The sequence below is a fragment of the Molossus molossus genome, unplaced genomic scaffold (genome assembly GCF_014108415.1).
Source record: "Molossus molossus isolate mMolMol1 unplaced genomic scaffold, mMolMol1.p scaffold_m16_p_9, whole genome shotgun sequence".
NCBI lineage: Eukaryota > Metazoa > Chordata > Mammalia > Chiroptera > Molossidae > Molossus > Molossus molossus.
The window spans coordinates 499,266-515,855 of record NW_023425403.1 but is presented as its reverse complement, the minus strand read 5'-3'; the positions used below and the strand labels follow the sequence as shown (position 1 = coordinate 515,855).

Below are 16,590 nucleotides of genomic sequence, written 5' to 3'. Positions count from 1 at the left end.
GTCCTCGTGGGCTGTTCTGGCCTCTATCTCACAATTTATAAAAATAGAAATAACAAAGTGGGGGCTGGTCCCGTCTCCAGAGGGGTGTCTCGCTCTCCTGAGAGCTGCGGAGACCCGCCGGGGTCCCCACGCCTCCCGGCACCGCCCAGGCCAGCCGGGTCCCGAGCACGACAGAGACGTCCTGGGGGTGCAGCCGGGCTCGGACGCGGGCGGAGGGGCGCGAGCAGGCGGCTAGAGCCGGGTCTGGGCCTCGGGGATGTAGATCTCGATGCTGTCCGCGCGCTCGCTGGCCGAGTTCTGGCGGAAGGACGCCGCCCGCTTGGCCGCCAGCAGGCGTCTCCGGGCCTCTTGCCGCTGCCTGTCCGGCAGGTCCAGGGACTTTTCTCTCGTGATCGGAAATTTCCCTTTGGGGGGCTTCTTTGGTATTGGAGGGGGGACCTTTCGTTCTTCCTGAAAAGCAACACAAGCATCACACAGCTGTGGGCGCCAGCGCCTCATTCCGCCGGGTGACGTCACCGACGTGACGTCACGCAGACTGGCCCAGCCCCCCACCCGCCGCCGCTCTGCCTCCCGCATAGCGGATGCTGCACCCCTCAGAGGCTTCCGAGGGGGCCGTTTGCAAATACAAAGATACGTGCCCGGCTCAGTAGTCTGAACAATGTTGTTGGAGGGACACTCACCTGGTCACCTGGTCACCTGGTCACCTGAGCAGGGCGCGCCTACGGCCTGAGTTCTCGGGCATCCATCTCGGTATTGCCCGAGATGCTACCGCCTTTGGAACAGACTCTGACTCAGGGGTTCACGGAAACCACTGACCACGTCCTCTCTCGTGGGCCTAAAACACTCGACCTGCGCTGTGTAAGTAACTGTCTCGTAAGAGATGCAAAAGGTGGTTTTCGACGCTGGGCTCCTGCTCTTGGGTCAGTGACACCAAAACCCAGGTGCGCCTTCCTCGGAGGGCGAGGGCGGGGTCCCAGCCACCTGCTTCCTGCCGCTGCTCCTGGCTGACCCCACCCCCTTCCCACGGAGGTGACGCGCACCCCGCAGCCAAAGCCTCCTTCCTTCCCAGGAAAGGGTGCCTTGCAAAGGGCCCAGGAACCCCCTTTTCTAAGTGGGCCTCTAGCTACTAGGGCTCCCACCCGTGTCTTTTCCCTTCAGCCTCCTCGAAAACCCAAAGGGGCTCGATGTGCCAGGACAGGGACAGGAAGAGGCAGCGAGCCAACCAAGGGGAGCACACCGCGGTGAGCAGGGCTGTTTTGGGCAGAGGCTTGGTGTCTGGAGCGTGTTCCCACAGCCTGTTTGAACACGACTTGGCCCAGAGCTGTGACTGTCTCCTGACTTCCTGGATGCGCTGGGAACCTCTCAGCTATTTCCACATTTAATTCCCGCACGAAGCACTTGGCTGTGGCCGCCATCTGTCCTCTCGGTCACCTCCGGAACGTGGGGCCACAGGAGACACACACGGCTCATGGAGCAGAACCTCAGACACAGCCAGGGCCCCGAGGGGCAGAGATCGGCTCGGTTCTGGTTCTGACGGTTGCCGTGTCCTCGGCAGGAAGCTGTCTTCACTCGGACCTTCTCTAGGGGGAGCCTGGAGGGGGGGGGGTTCTGTCTACTGTCAATCACAGAAGAACTAGGAGGATTGTGGGTGTCTTCAGGCCGGTGTGGGAGGTTCTGCTTTTGGTACTTTATCCTCATAACCTCTCCACTCACAGTCACACTCAGGATGCCCTTCAGTTCAGAACTAAACCGCAGTCGCCTGGGCGCCTGAAGTCCATTTGCGGCTGATGTCCAACCTGTGTCTGCGTACCCCACTGTCTCCCGCGGCGGCACCTCTGCATCTGCCTAGACGCCCCGCAGGGCCACCCTCTGCGGCCAGCAGGTGCTGACCACGCTCCATTCTGGCCGCCCAGGTGTGTGTCTTCAGCCCTGGGTCCCACTGCACTGCTCCTAAGTCTGCTGGGTTATTTTCTCTGTACTTTATTGAATGATGTTGGTCTAGAAAACTCGGGTTATGATCACCCTGAACTTCTCTAAAACACATTAGGAAACAGTGTCTTTATTGCTATTCACACTTATCTGTGAGCCCTGGTGAAGATGATAACTTAAGGGGAGAATAAAATCAGCATTTACGCTGATGGGAAATGTTAGCCTGTTTTAAGGGCCACGGCTGACAGCTGACAGGAAACTTTACATAATCAAACTACCAATAAAGTTCAAAGTGCCTCGCTTCAGCCGCAGACACACAAGTGGGAAGTTTATCTGAACAGGAGACAGGCGTTGCAACCCTGTGCGACAGCCTCTTGGTATGACCCAAAGAAAGCTGGATGAAAATAATTCAGAGGATAAATCTCTGTAAGAAACGAGACTAGACTGACATGTGATTTTTGGTTAGTGTCTTCTCTGAACTGTCCATGACCAAGAGATATGGCAGGAGAGGATGCTACTGCATAAGGCCAATGAACTGAATTGCACCCCAGTTCATATGTGCAAACATGCACATACGGGTGCACACAAACACGCATGTGCATGCATGCACGCACACATGCATGTGCACAGGGCACACACAAAGACACAGGCACACACATGCACACACATGTGCAAGCATACACACACGCACACATGCACACACACACAGGTGCACACGCACACTTGATCCTGCATTGCTAACCAAAGACCCAGAGACAGTGCTGTGTTTGGAGCAGACCCTTCTGCACTGGCTCAGCGCGGGGCTGCAGAGTGCGTGTGGGGAGATGGGCTTTGGGGTACACCTGCACCTACCTTTTTGTCCGGAGACTCTGTTATCTTCCAGTTGTTCAGCTTCAGCTGGTGCAGCTCGTCGAACTTCATGCTGACGTCCTCGACGGACAGCTGCAGCATGTCCCAGTAGCCCGCCAGGTCCTGGGAGGTGGGTCTGGGCATGGCGCTGGGGTCCTGTGAGCACACAGTGGGGTTTAGAGCCAGGACACCAGCAACTGGCAGGGGGCCAGGGGGCCCTTTGAGGAGGGGGCCAGGAAGAGCGGAATCCCAGTTCAGAAGCAGTCACGGGGCCCAGAGGATCAGTAACAGTTCACACAAGTATCTGTGACGGTTTAAACATGAAAAGGCTGCTCGCTGTGACTCCAACTCCGTGGCTCCTGGGGAAGGCGGAACCAGGGGACAGAGACGGATCCGTGTGGCGGGGGCTGGGGAGGGGTGAGCAGGGGAGCCCGAGGGATTCAGGGCAGCGCTCTGTGTGGTGCTGTCGCGATGGACACGTCATCACACATGTGTCTGATGTAAACACAGATGAACCCTGTTGTCGCCTGTGGACTCGGGGTGATGACATGTCTGCAGGTTCATCAGCGGTGTCAAAGGTCCCCCCTGCTGGGAGTGCCGATGGGGGGGCTGTGTGTGTGGGTTGAATCTGGGAAATCTCTGGGCCTTTACCTCAATTTTGCTGGGAACTCAGAACTGCTCTAAAAAATAGTCTATTGAAAACATGTATGTTCTGTAATTGTTCATGCTTCATTCTGGACACGCTCTCTTAGAACCTGGGGTGGCGGCAGATACTATGCTTTCCACATGCTCAACCCTGTACAGAGGCCACGGGGCCCGCAGTCCTGGCCGGAAGCCTGGCGCCCCAGGGGGACTCCGCGGTGGTGACGGGGGCCCAGCTCAGTCTCAGCTCTGACGTGGACACAACTCCAGCCCACCGACTGCGCCTGTGCAGGGAGGGCGGCGGCTGAGTCTCCGAAGGAACACGCAGGTCCTGGGCGGGTTCCTGGCACTTACAAAGAATGGGGTGCCCCAGAGCTCCAGGCTGGCAGCCATGGGCCACGCGTGGCCCAGGGTGGGGTTCATTCCTCCGCACAGGGCCCGATGGGCAGTTCCAGTCGGCTGTCGCATTTACAGTCGGGCGACTTCACGCCATCGGCGGCTGGCGGCCAGCCACCCCTGCTCAGCCCTGCCCGGTCCCATGCCCAGGCCACCCCTGGCTCTGCAGCCCCACCTCCCCCGGCCACTGCAACTGGCACTTTGCCTGTAGGTGCCCGAGTTTGCCCCCCTGGGCGGAGGGTTCAGGGGACTGCAGAGTGGTCCCCCGATTCGGGGAGGGCCTCTCTCAGTAAACAGTGGAATTTCTGGTGGATAAATATTTATCTGAACCGGCGTTAACATCTGCCATTTCAACGTGCTTATCAGTCGCCCACCGCAAGCACAACAGGAACTCCAGTTGGGTTTGCTCTGAACTCGCTCTAACCCGGGTCTTAGCCTGTGCGGGCGGCTCTGACAACCAGCCTGGATTCTCCCTCCCAGAGGCCCGAGCCCGGGGCGGCGGCAGCGGATTTCCTCTGGTGAGGCCCGTCCTGGTCCGCACACTGTCCTCGTGGGGTGGGGGGCCTTTACTGAGGACCCTGACCCGTCCCCAGGACCTGATGACCCCCAAGCACCGCCTCCCGACATTGTCACATGGGGGGGGTTAGGATTCCAACAGGTGAATTTTGGGGCACAGTCTACAGCAACCCGGTTGGACATCCCTGTCGGAACGGTCACCTCCTGATCCCCGTGTGCAGGAAGCAGCCAGATGGCAGCGGGGCCCTGAGGCTGAGGACAGCACCTGCCTTTGCGCTGGGTTTTCTGTGTGCGCGGCTGTTCTTGGGATGAACCACCAGGGGGCGCCGCGGCCCTTCAGAACCCCAGGGCCAGGGCCGCAGGGCCCCAGCCCTTGCCCTCCAGGGCTCCCAGCTCTGCAATGGCCGCGTGGCGATCCGACCCGTGGTCCCAGGGAAGGCTCAGCCGCGGACACACTCAGTCCAAACTGGAGTCTCGGGGGAGGCTGCTGTGTCCCCTCCGACGGGGAGGGCACAGGGACGGTCCTCTCTCCGTCGCTTCGGGGGTGACCGTGCCGGTGGCTGCCCCTGCACGGGCCCGGCGTCCACGGCTGGGCTCTGGCTGCGGTCCAGGCACATGTCCGCCGCGGGCAGACGTGGTCCTCCTGTCATGCGCCGGGTGATGAAGCCGCTGTCCTCTGGCCCCCCTGGGGCGAGGCTGTGCCAGGACCCGGGGGAGGGGCGCATCTGCACCCAGCACACATCCGGAGACCCTGGTGTTTACACAAGCTTGTGAATGTCCCGGGGGCCAGGCTATGTCCCGGCCCTGCAAAGCCGAACCACGCTGAACGTCCTTGTCGAACGGCGGTCACACGGTCACACCGCTCCCTGGCCCCTGGAGCAGAGGCCCCGGCTCCCCTCTCGTGCCAGCGTGTGCTGAGACCGGCTGGCGCCCAGGACCGTGGGCGGCTTCAAACGCAGGGGAGGCCCAGTGGTCTGGTGCCACCACGTCTTCCCAGGCTGCCCGAGACCCTGAGCTGCAGGTCCCGGAAGCGCACGGGTTGCCCACAGGCTCCGAGGGCAGACCCTTCCCAGGGCCGCCTGCAGGGGTGCGGGTGATGAGTCCCCACACCCGTTCCCTGGAGACCGTCTGCTCCGTTCGGGCATCCTTGCTGTCGGGCAGGTCCGGGCTCTTTCCCAGGGTTACTTATTTGACTTAGAACTGGTTACCGGCCTAAAGCTCCCAGCAGCTGGGGGTGCTGCTCCCATGGCTGTGGCCCGTGGGGTGCGAGACGTCCGGCAGCTGCAGGAGAGCACCCCTCTCCTGCCAGGTGGCCTCAGACGGCCCCTCCAACCCCAACGATGGCTTCAGGGTTTGTATTTTTTGGTGTCTAACCCTTGAGGGGTGCCACAGGAAGCAGCCACACCAGCGACACCAACACTCAACGGGATCTTTTAAGGTTCACATAAAATGTGATCTGACATGCGTAAGAGACCTCAAAACTCTTAGGATGGGTAACTTTTAAGTCTAGTGTTAGCTGCTCCTGGCAGAGAAAACCTGGCCATTTTATAAGCTACCGGGAGGCTCTCTGGACAGTGAGCCCCAAAGGCAGTGGGTGGTGCTCCCCCACGCAGGGCGACAAAGCTCTGGAGGCCGAATCCCTCCCTGACAGGGGACAGTCAGGGGGTGTGGCAGGGGGCGAGGACGCGCTGGGAAACAGACTGACGTCTCCCCAGCGACAGGTTTCCCTCGGGGAATCCACGCCTCCTGTCTCCTCCGTAAACACCGACCCGACCGCGACATCGGACGCGAGTCACAGCAGGGCGGCCGCCCTTTCACGGTGGACTTGCACCGGGCTGGTGGGGAAATCAGAGAAATCAGATTCCCACGGCCCAGATTCAAAGGATGACTTGCCAGCCTGCTGTGCCTCCTTCGACGGACAAGAACATTCGCTGGATTCGCTCTCTCCCAGCGAACGGCGGAACGGACTGCGCGCCTGGCGGCTGCGGTGGGGCCGACACCGACCCATTTCATCTCAACGGACGTGGGACATCTTCGGTCCGAGAGATCAAAGTGTGGATCGTACAACGGCTTCTGAAGTCATGTGGATGCTATTTAGTTGCTTCTCCAAAGAGCTGTGGCTATTCAGATGAGGAATGTACACGTGTATGTAGCACATACACCTGCACTTACACAGATGTACAAATGAGCATACACACGGGTGTTTACATGTATATGTTTATATATGGAAATATTTATATGTGGATAGAAGTAAGCATACATGTATTTATAAACAAGCATATATGAATGTGTAATTACGCACATACACATACGTAAGTATATGTTTTCTTCCCTCTGATTTTCAGGAGGATCAGAACTATGTTTAATGTCAACTGTATTAATGAATGTAGTTCCACAGTTTATTCATTTCACTCCTGACCGTAAAATACGAAGCCTAAATTATGTCTAAAATCTCTTCTTGGTTTCTTTAAATTTGGCTCTTTGTGTGTTTATTCAAGCCGCCTCCTGCCGCTGTCTTTGCCTGTGACAGTTCTCCCCGCAATTCATTCATCTCCTTCCCCAAAGCTCCGGGCAAAGGCACCACCTCGCCCTGGGGACCTGCAGGCCCTGCCCCTCCTCCACCTGCCCCGCCCTGGGGGACCCCCCATCTCCTGCAGGCCCCGCCCCTCCACCACCGACACCCAGTATTGCAGCCTCTGGGCCTTGGTTGCCAAGGGAACCCTCCCAAGCTGGGCAGTGCCCCCCCTTCACTCAGCTCCCAGCAGGGAACTGTGACTTGAGCCGGCCTGGCTGGGGGCAGGCGCCGAGGGCTCACTCACCATGTTCTGTTGGCAAAGCCAGTAGAACTGCTGGAATTTCTGCGACATCAGAAGCTGGGCACTGCCAACGGCGCTCCTGATCTTACCGAGAACTGTTCAAAACACAGACAAGCAGGTCAGGGAGGAAACACAAGCAACGCATCCCACGGGGTGAGGGGGACACTCCCAAGGGCATCAGCTGCTCCCCGTGTGACTGGATTCGCTGCTCAGGACTCGTCCGCCGACTGGGTGTTTTCAATTCCAATCACGAGGGAAATTCAAAGACGGGCACGGTGTGCTGAAGGCCCCCGCTCCGTGCGGGACCAGGTCGGTTCGGAGAGTGGTGTCGTCCGGATGAGCTGGGGGACACCGTGTCCCCCGTCACAGCCTCCACACCTGTGAGCTAACTGTTAGGATGCTGGTCTTCAGAAAGCCAAGGTGATGTCGTTATTTCAGGGGGTGACCGCCTTCCCCACCGTGCAGTCGGGGGTCTGCCGTGTCGCCGGGCACCACACACGCCCACACCCCGCAGGCCCACCGACAGGGATGTCTAAGTCGTGCGATGTCAGTGAATCCAATGGTACTTCCACAAAAGTAAATAGTATGTTTTATTAATGGAAAGAATTGAACACATTACAGGAGGGTCCGTGTGACCACTTTGGGATTTAACTGGCAAATGAAACACTTAACGCAAGAAATGCAGGGGACAGCCCCCTGCCTCCCGTCCAATCCGCAGCGGGGTGAGCATCCCCGTGTTCAGAGACAACAGCTCGGGGAGCTCCCAGGACTCTCGGAAGCCGCCCCACAGGGGTGCAGGGTCTGAACTCCGTCCTCCGGAACCTCGTCTGGTGCTGGTTCGCTTCCAGGACAGCGAGAGTTTAAAATGCAACTTCCCACAGAAGGGACGGGCCGTCAGACTTGAAGGGGAACAGGAAGGGCAGGTCTTTAGGCACCTGCGCCTGGGTCCTCGCGTCCTCTCCACTCCCCCCGCCCTCCCTCCTGGTCCTCCCCGCTGGGGTGTGGGCGGCAGCGCAGGGCCCTGGCTGGGGGTGCAGGTGAGGGGGCTCTGGCTGGATTCAGGTGCCCAGGCGGGAAGGCGGGCGCAGTGGCCCCGGCAGGGTTCACACTGTACCCCCAGCTGACCGGTCCCTGCGGCCGAGGGCAGGGCGACCTCTGGTTTCAAAGGCTGACTTTCCACCTCTAAGCCCGTCTCCTGCTGGGCTGAGAAGACGCCGAGAGACCGGCTTTGGCCACGCCGCCGCCGCAGGAACGGAGATGCAGCGAACACACTTCTTCCCGCGTCCAGGCTGCCTCACGGGGTCGTGAAAGTCGCCCAGTTTCATGCCACGGGAAGTTCCCGTTCCTAACAGTCACGTTCTTCCTAAACCGCAACTCAGCAGAAGTGTTGCTGCAGGGCGTTCCCGGACCCGGCACCCAGGGCCGGCGGCATCTCCAGGGCGCAGTGTGCTGCCCGGGACAGGTGACCGTCAGGAGGTGGCCGAGGACGGGGCGGCTGAGCAGTGGGTGGGACATGTCTCCGAACCGCTCGTGTAACCGGCCTCCTGTAACTGCCGAGAACTTGAAGTAAATTCAGGTTGTTCTTCCCCCGATGCTCACCGGGCTCTGTCGGGGCCGAGACACGTTAGCTTCTGAGCTGCAGACAAGACGGACCCCACTGGCGTGCGGATGGACCTTGGGCCCAGGACGGCCCCGGCCTCGGGTGGCGGCGCAGGGCCCTGGCTGGGGGTGCAGGTGAGGGGGCTCTGGCTGGATTCAGGTGCCCAGGCGGGAAGGCGGGTGCAGTGCCCTTCCCGCAATGTGTCGGCTCACCGGCCACTTTAACTCACTTTCCACGTGTCCTCTGCCCCCCGCCCCTCCCTGTCCTAATGTGCACGAGGTCTCGGGACGACTTCCCAGTCTTTTCTCCCAGGTTCCAGAGTGGATTTCTGTAGAATCGGCAGATAGTTTGATGACCTCTCCACTCTGGGCTCTTTCTGTGACTGAAGTCACCGAGTAGGTGTGGGGGTCACTGCTCCCCCAAACCTCTCTCCGAGATCGCAAGCTGAACACATGTCCCCATGGCCATTGGGGGGTGAGATGTGTGTCCCTGTCAGACTCAGAGGCCGTGGCTGACCCTCTGCAGTGGCCACGGGCCCACCGGACCCGCTCAGAACCATCTCAGTGAGCATCTTGGTTCATCCAGGACGTCGGGGCAAACTTCAGACACAGGCCTGGTCCTGCTCACCCCCCGCTCCGAGGACGAGGTCCGTGCACCTCCTGGTCCCCGTGTCCTGCTCACCCCCTGCTCCGAGGACAAGATCCGTGCACCTGCTGGTCCCCGCGTCCTGCTCACCCCCCTGCTCTGAGGACGAGGTCCGTGCACCTGCTGGTCCCTGGAGCTGTGTCCTCCATGCTCCCCTGCGGCTGTGCTGAAGCCTCGAGCTGCCCTGCACCCTCCAGAGATCAGGCCCCCCACGTGCAGGGAGAGGACCCCAGCTTTGTGACTATGACTGGGGCGCTTCCCTCGCTCTCTTGGGTGAGGCATCACTACAGCCCTCAGCTCTCCGAGTCTGTGGTTATTCAGACTGTTGACTGTTTGCGGCAGATTGTTCTGGGGCAGGAGCACCTCCCAACGCCTCCGGAAAGACCCCGTCATGGAGTTTTCACGATAACCTGCAGCTTTGGGGCGATTTCCTTTCTTCCAGAAAACACTCTGTTTGGGGAGGGAGTCTTCACTTTGGGTAATTTACCCAGTTGGTTCGACAACATCACACAGGATCCCCGAACTCGAGCGCAGTGATGGTTCACCGCCCCCAGGGCGTGTCCAGCTTTGTGTCCAGTCGGGCGGGTCTCCCGTGCGTCTGTCCGGAGAAGACGGCAGCACAGCCGCGTCCAGATCTTAAACGGCGGTGGGGACAGACCCACGGCGGTGGGATCACTGAGAGGAAATCTGTGCACGAGGAGCCCACAGGCCTCCCCCAGCCCCCACCTGAGGGCGCGCAGGCTGGAATCCACCTGCCCCTGCGCAGCGTCACTGTTCCCGGGACGGAGCCACGACGCACCCGGGCGATGCTCAGCCTGTAACTGTTGGAAGGTCCGTCAGTCAGGAAGGACGTCCTTCTGTGACTCCCTCCTCCGACACTGAAGCCTGTCTCACCGGCTGGGGTCTCCGGGCTGTGGACGGCGTAGCTGCGGCCACACTGGGCCGGGATGAAGCAGCCTCTTGGGGTGACTCCGGTCTGCACAGCAGCGGAAGAGGGGCTCTGCGGGCAGAGACGGGGAGCGGCAGAGCGAGTGCGGGGGACATTCTGATCCAAGAACTCAGCACGGTGCCAGGAGGTGAGGCTCCCGACGGCACTGACCTGGCGTCTTCGGTGCAGTTCCAGGCGCGATGTTGACCCTCTGAGCTCGTCTCTTTATTTAGACCATGGTGGTGACACTGCACACGTCACACGCTCGTGAGTGTCTAACAACGCACGTAGCACGTGGAGCGTAGCGCGTGGCCCATGGTACGTGGTCAGTACACGCTGGTGCAGAGACCCTCACCTGAGCGTCTGCTTTTTTAAATCAGTTTTTAGAGAGGGAGGAACGTCGACGTGAGAGAGAAACAGTGGTCGGTTGCCTCCCGTGTGCCCTACCGGCGACCTTTGGGTGCAGGGACGACACTCAGACCAGCTGAGACACTTGGCCAGGGGGAAGCAACTACATCTTTCAAAACTATAATCCTTGTCCGCCTGCTGTGGCTCAGTGGCTGAGCGTCGACCCTGCACCAAGAGGTCACCGGTTCGATTCCCGGTCAGGGCACATGCCCAGGTGGTGGGCCTGATCCCCAGTGTGGGCCATGCAGGAGGCGGCCAGTCGGTGTTCTCTCTCATCGATATTTCCATCTCTCTCCCTCTCCCTTCCTCTCTCTCTAAACTCAATTAAGGAAAAAAAAAATAGAAACTATAATCCTTGGAAAGATAACGCCGATATCAAAAGCACACACCAGGTGGACACTGCGCTAAGGCCAGGATGGCTTTGTGCCGTCGCACGAGCGGCTGGGGACCACGCACAGAGGGCGCCGGGCCTGGGACATGGGGCAGGACAGGTGCAGCCTCCTGCCCGGAGCCTTCCCGGCACCTCGAGCAGCAGCCGTGCAGCGCGTCCCCCTGACCGCTGGCCACAGCCTCGGCTGAGTGTGGGCAGAACCACACCTGGAGGGACCTTCCCTCCGATGTCCACCACCCAGGCTGCTCTCCCTCGTTTCCGTCTCTGACGAAGCTGACAAGTCCGGTCACAGCGGCGGTGGCTCCGGGACGCACGGTGACAATGAGAAATTCTCTGCGTTTTCTTCTGCAGCAGGAGTGAGTGACGTTTATATACCAGGAGGGGGAGCCCTGCACAGACGATGTGGGACGAGGGCACGTGCTCCGTGGGAGCCCCGCCCCCAGGCCCTCGAAGCGCAGCAGGGGGCGGGCGGCGCCCCCCGGGGGCTCTCCTCCAGAGCGTGCCCGTGGGTGTCAGCTCGGCCAGCGCGGGGCTGGCGATGGGCGAGGAGCCTGGGAGACTTGCCTTCTCCCCGGCGAGCACCGTGGATTCACCACGAAGCTCAACACACAGCTCTGCTTCTGGAAGCCTCAGGCTGCAGGGTCACCGCGCCTGCGACCCCTCGTGGACGCGCCCTCCTGTCCAGGACGACGGACGTCCTGCCGCCACGGTCCTCGGGAAACCAGGGCCAGGGCTGCGTCCCAGAGGACACCAGCTACCGTTTGCACCTCGTCAGGAGCTCTGAGCCTGTGCGGGGGGGTTCGTGCCCAGGGCTGCTGCTGCGGCCCCCCAGCTGGGAGGGAGCAGGCGGGGTGCAGGGCTCTGTCCCTCTGCACAGACGCAGACCCCCAAGTCCTCAGGGGGAGCAGGTACACGTCCCCACATGCGTGGGAGTCACACAGAGGCCCCCTCACCCTGAGGTCGGACAGCCAGGAGCCCCCGTCTCCTCGCTGATTGGTCGATGCCTTCTCAGCTCCCACTTTTGGTTGGCATGAAGCCAAAGCTGTGTCTCATGCACCTGGGACGGCGACCCCCTCGAACACGTGGGCGCGCCAAGCCGCATCCTGCCGGAGGCCGGGAGCTGCGCTGTGACCTCTGAGGTGAAGGGCGGACCTGGACGCTGCCAGCCACGGGCCACGTCATCGGGCCCGGCGGAGCGCGGCCTTCAGTGACCGGCCATCCTTCATCACCCACCTGTGGCTCTCCTTGGCCTCGAGGGGGCGACGGCGGGACTGCCCCCCACTGTCCTGGCCTGGCCTCCCCCCGGAACCGCCAGGTGCCGGCCTGGGCCCTTACTTTCCTCGGCGAGGTCGTTGTCCTCCGCCTCCCTCTCCATCTCTTTGCACCAGCCCTCCATCCGCTGCGTCTCCGTGTGCAGCGGCCTCAGGAACCAGGCCCCGTCCCTGCGGCAGGGCGACACCCTCCCACTCTCGGCCGCGTCCACGGCCGGCTCCAGCCAGGGCTCGGGCGGGGGCAGGCTCTCCGCGTCCACGGGCGCCCGGTAGTCCTCGCGGTAGCTGAAGAGGCCCTGGGTCCGCACGGTCCTCACCGCCCCGTACTGCGTGGGGGTGCTGGGCTCCGAGTGCCGCTGGAAGGACGCGCCGAACTGCAGCCCCTTGTCCTCCGTGGCCACGCGTCCGGGGAAGCCCTCCAGCTCCAGGTCGGCCTGCACCGCGGCCGTCACGCTGTTGGAACGCTTGAATCGCCCGTGTCTGCACAGAGGGAGGGAGACAAGGGCTCTGAGTGGATGAGGTGCCACCAGACCTGAGGAGGGGCAGCCGCTGGCCCCCAGGTCGCTCACGACGCCCGGAAGATGGGTGTGCTCCCCGCATGGTCCCGTTTCCCCGGGGGAAGAAGTCTGTGTTTGCAAACACTCGACCTCTGATGGACCCCCCACGGCTCAGTGTGAGGACCACGCCCTGAAGACCTGCTCCCCGGGCACAGGGAGGGTCCGGCTCTGAGGATCCATCTGGGACGGCCGAGTGTGCACAGTCCCCGCCCCTGCCCCTGTGAGTGTGCACAGCCCCCTGTGAATGTGCACAGCCCCCCTACGAGTGTACACAGCCCCCCGTGAGTGTGCATAGCCCCCCTGTGAGTATGCACAGCCCTTGTGAGTGTGCACAGCCCCCTGCGAGTGTGCACAGCCCTCCTACGAGTGTGCACAGCCCCCCTGTGAGTGTGCACAGCCCCCCTACGAGTGTGCACATACCCCTGTGAGTGTGCACAGCCCCATGAGTGTGCAGGCCCCCCTATGAGTGTGCACGGCCCCCCCTGTGAGTATGCACAGCCCTTGTGAGTGTGCACAGCCCCCTGCGAGTGTGCACAGCCCCCCTACGAGTGTGCACGGCCCCCCTGTGAGTGTGCACAGCCCCCTGTGAGTGTGCACAGCCCCCCACGAGTGTGCACAGCCCCCGTGAGTGTGCACAGCCCCTCCGTGAGTGTGCACAGCCCCCTGTGAATGTGCACAGCCCCCTATGAGTGTGCACAGCCCCTCCATGAGTGTGCACAGCCCCTCTGTGAGTGTGCACAGCCCCCTGCAAGTGTGCACAGCCCCCTGCGAGTGTGCACTGCCCCCCTACGAGTGTGCACAGCCTCCCTGTGAGTGTACACAGGCCCCCAGTGTGTGCACAGCCCCCCGTGAGTGTGCACAACCCCCCTGGGAGTGTGCACAGCCCCCCGTGAGTGTGCACAGCCCCCCCGCAAGGGGTCTCCCGTGGGCACAGGTGTCCTCTGCCACCTGCCCGACTAAGTGTCCTGTGGTCATGAATGTGGACTCTGACCCCAGCAGGGGTCACCCATCTCCACACACCCCTCAGCGAGGTGCCTGGAACAGGCTCAGAACCGGGGCCCAGATGTCACTGGGCCGGAGCCGGGTGCGTCTGTGGACTGTGCCCCAGCTGTCCCTCTAGGTCCCCACCCACGGAGCCCCAGGTTGTGCCCGGCCACGCGTGACGCTGGAGGCAAAGGACGCGAGCACCAGCGCTGCTGGGACGGAGGCCGCAGGTGGGTCCCGGTACGGGAGACGTCCAGGCTCTGGGGTCCCCTGGGAGCTGGGCGGCCAGGACTCTGTGGCCCAAATGTCTCTGGGGTCAGGGTCTCCACAGAACGGGCAGCGTCACCCAGGGCTTCACCGTGACCACGGATCGAGGTTCCAGAGGCCGGATGGCGGACGCGGGTTTTCATGGCATTTACAAGGTGCACTGGTCTGGCCCCGGCCGGTGTGGCTCAGCGGTTAGAGCGTCGGCCCGCGGACCAATGAGTCGCGGGTTCAATTCCGACCAAGGGCATGTCCCAGGGTTGCAGTTTGGTCCCTGGCCCTGGTCAGGGTCGTGCAGGAGGCAACCAGTCGACGTGTCTCCCTCACACTGATGTTTCCCTCCCTCCCTCCCTCCCTCCCTCTCTGTCTGAAGCTAAATGGGGAAAAAAATGTCCTCATGTGAGGATTAAAAAAATAAAAGATATGTTACTCTAAACACAAACAGAACGGCGGCCCTGCCCGTGTTCTGGCCTCGGGGGCAGAGGTCACGGCGCGGCCGAGGTCCTGGCCAGCGCCATCTGGCTCGGCCTCCCCCACTCGCAGGCGAGGAAACCCGCGTAGGCCTCCCCTCAGCCTGGCCCCCCGGAAGGACCGCGTCCCCCAGCCTCTCGCAGACAAGACCTGGGCGCAGGTTCAATCGTACACAAACGGCGGGAACAGAAATGAACACATCAGCCTGTTCCCTCGAGGGTGTGAGCGGCCGCTGCTCAGCCTCGAACCCGCGCCCGTGCCCTGCGCGCCACCCAGCGCGAAGGGGCGGAGTTACCGTTTCTCGTCTTCCACCTGCACGCCGACCGAGTGGTACTCGCGCAGCCCGCGGCTCTCTGTGTCGGAGTCCGTGGCGGTTTCCACCTGGTCAACACAGAACAGCTCACGTTAGAACGAGCCCCGGCCCGGGCCAGGGGCTGCTCCGTGCTCCGTGGCTGTCGCTCAGCACACGTCTGTTCCACGCGTGGAGACGCCCTGACCTGGTAAAACCAGACACTGGTGACTGAGCTGCTGCCGTGTTTCATCAAATCTCACGCAGCTGCTCGAACGTTGGGCTTTTAAATGATGCGAGTGAAACCACCTAGTTCAGCTCAAAAACTTTGTCGGCCCCGTTAGGCAGGACTGCAAAGCTCTCGTCACACCAGCGGTGAGGACAGGAAGTGTGACCAGAGAGCGCGAATGACCAGTGAGCGCGTCCGCAGAACGGCAGGACGTTTACATCTGCACAGGGACACATGGAGGATGCCAGGCAGCGGCAGGAACGGGGGGCAGGCGCCCGTCCGTCTGCCCCACACGCAGCCACATCCCCTTCGCTGACAGGTCTGCGCCCACAGAACAGGACAGACACCGCACACTCACGCAGGGTCCTCATCGCGGCCGCGTTTCCAGAAAGTCTCCCCCCGCCAGAGGCCGCCCGACACCCCTCCGCGGTCTGCCACCCACACGGGGACCCGGGGCCGCACATCTTGTAAAAACCACACTAAACCGGAAGCGCAGCGTCTGCGAGACCCGAGGTTGGTTCCGTCACAACCGCAGCCCAACTCCTCAGACGCCCCTGTTCTTCTTCACGGGAAACACCCCCTACCACACTGAGGGGACTTTGACCCGAAATATCACAACGAAGGTGAAACTCGTCTTTTCTTAAAAAGACTACTGACCGCCACGAGGGGCCACGCACGGGGACCGTCTGCGCCCGAGAGCGGAGGGCGGCTGCCCCAGGCCGACTCGGTCTGCGGTGCCCCAGCTGAGCCGAGGCTCGGAGGGCCCTCAGGGGGGCGCCACAGCTGGGTCTGCTCCGAGCTCACAGGCTCCAGGCACCGAGCTCGAGCACAGAGAACACAGACCACACGACACCCCGTGTGGCTTCCAGCCGCACTGACCAGCGGAGGAATCAGGGAAGGTGAGGCCCCTGCCCGGGCGCACAGCTTGCTGAGGGGACTCGGGCTCCGGCCCGGATCTCTGATCATCTGTGGCCAGAATCCTGCACAAAGTCCCAGGAGCATTCCGTTGGGTCCCGAGCGTGGAGAATGCCGGGCGCACCCCGCTTCGCGGGCGTGATTCTGAGGGGACGTGTGGACACGGCGCCTGTCCGTGCCGTTCTGACGGGAGAGGAGGGAGCCCGGCCCCCTGCCGCCCTCCTCCTGGCTCCTCGACTCCGCTGCTCCTCCACGCTGGGCATGAGCGCTGTCCTCACTGCTTTGCGCAGAGGGTGCCGGCGACCAGAGCACTTGGGAGGCTGTCCCTGGTCAGCTGAGCGGAGCCGCCAGGTCCTGTGACTGTGGGTTTTCGTTTCACGAAGAATCCGTCCTGCTCACTTGTCTTCTGCTAGAGAGATGACGGGTTAGTTCCAGTTCTGCCACCGTGCAGCGGTGAGCATGTGTGTGTGAGCATGTCCGCGTGTGAGCA

At 61.9% G+C, this 16,590-nt stretch overlaps 1 protein-coding gene across 1 annotated transcript in view; it reads right to left on the bottom strand.

The window, feature by feature from the left end:
- Window positions 1-231: 231 nt before the first annotated feature.
- The window catches only part of DLGAP2 (DLG associated protein 2), a 65,009-nt gene continuing 48,650 nt past the window's right edge, over window positions 232-16,590 (bottom strand). The window contains exons 8-12 of the mRNA XM_036250106.1: window positions 14,963-15,048; window positions 12,456-12,871; window positions 7,152-7,243; window positions 2,782-2,934; window positions 232-450 (exon numbers count right to left, since the gene is read on the bottom strand). Of these exons, the coding sequence (XP_036105999.1) occupies window positions 232-450; window positions 2,782-2,934; window positions 7,152-7,243; window positions 12,456-12,871; window positions 14,963-15,048 (966 nt within the window). The remainder of the gene's footprint in view (window positions 451-2,781; window positions 2,935-7,151; window positions 7,244-12,455; window positions 12,872-14,962; window positions 15,049-16,590) is intronic.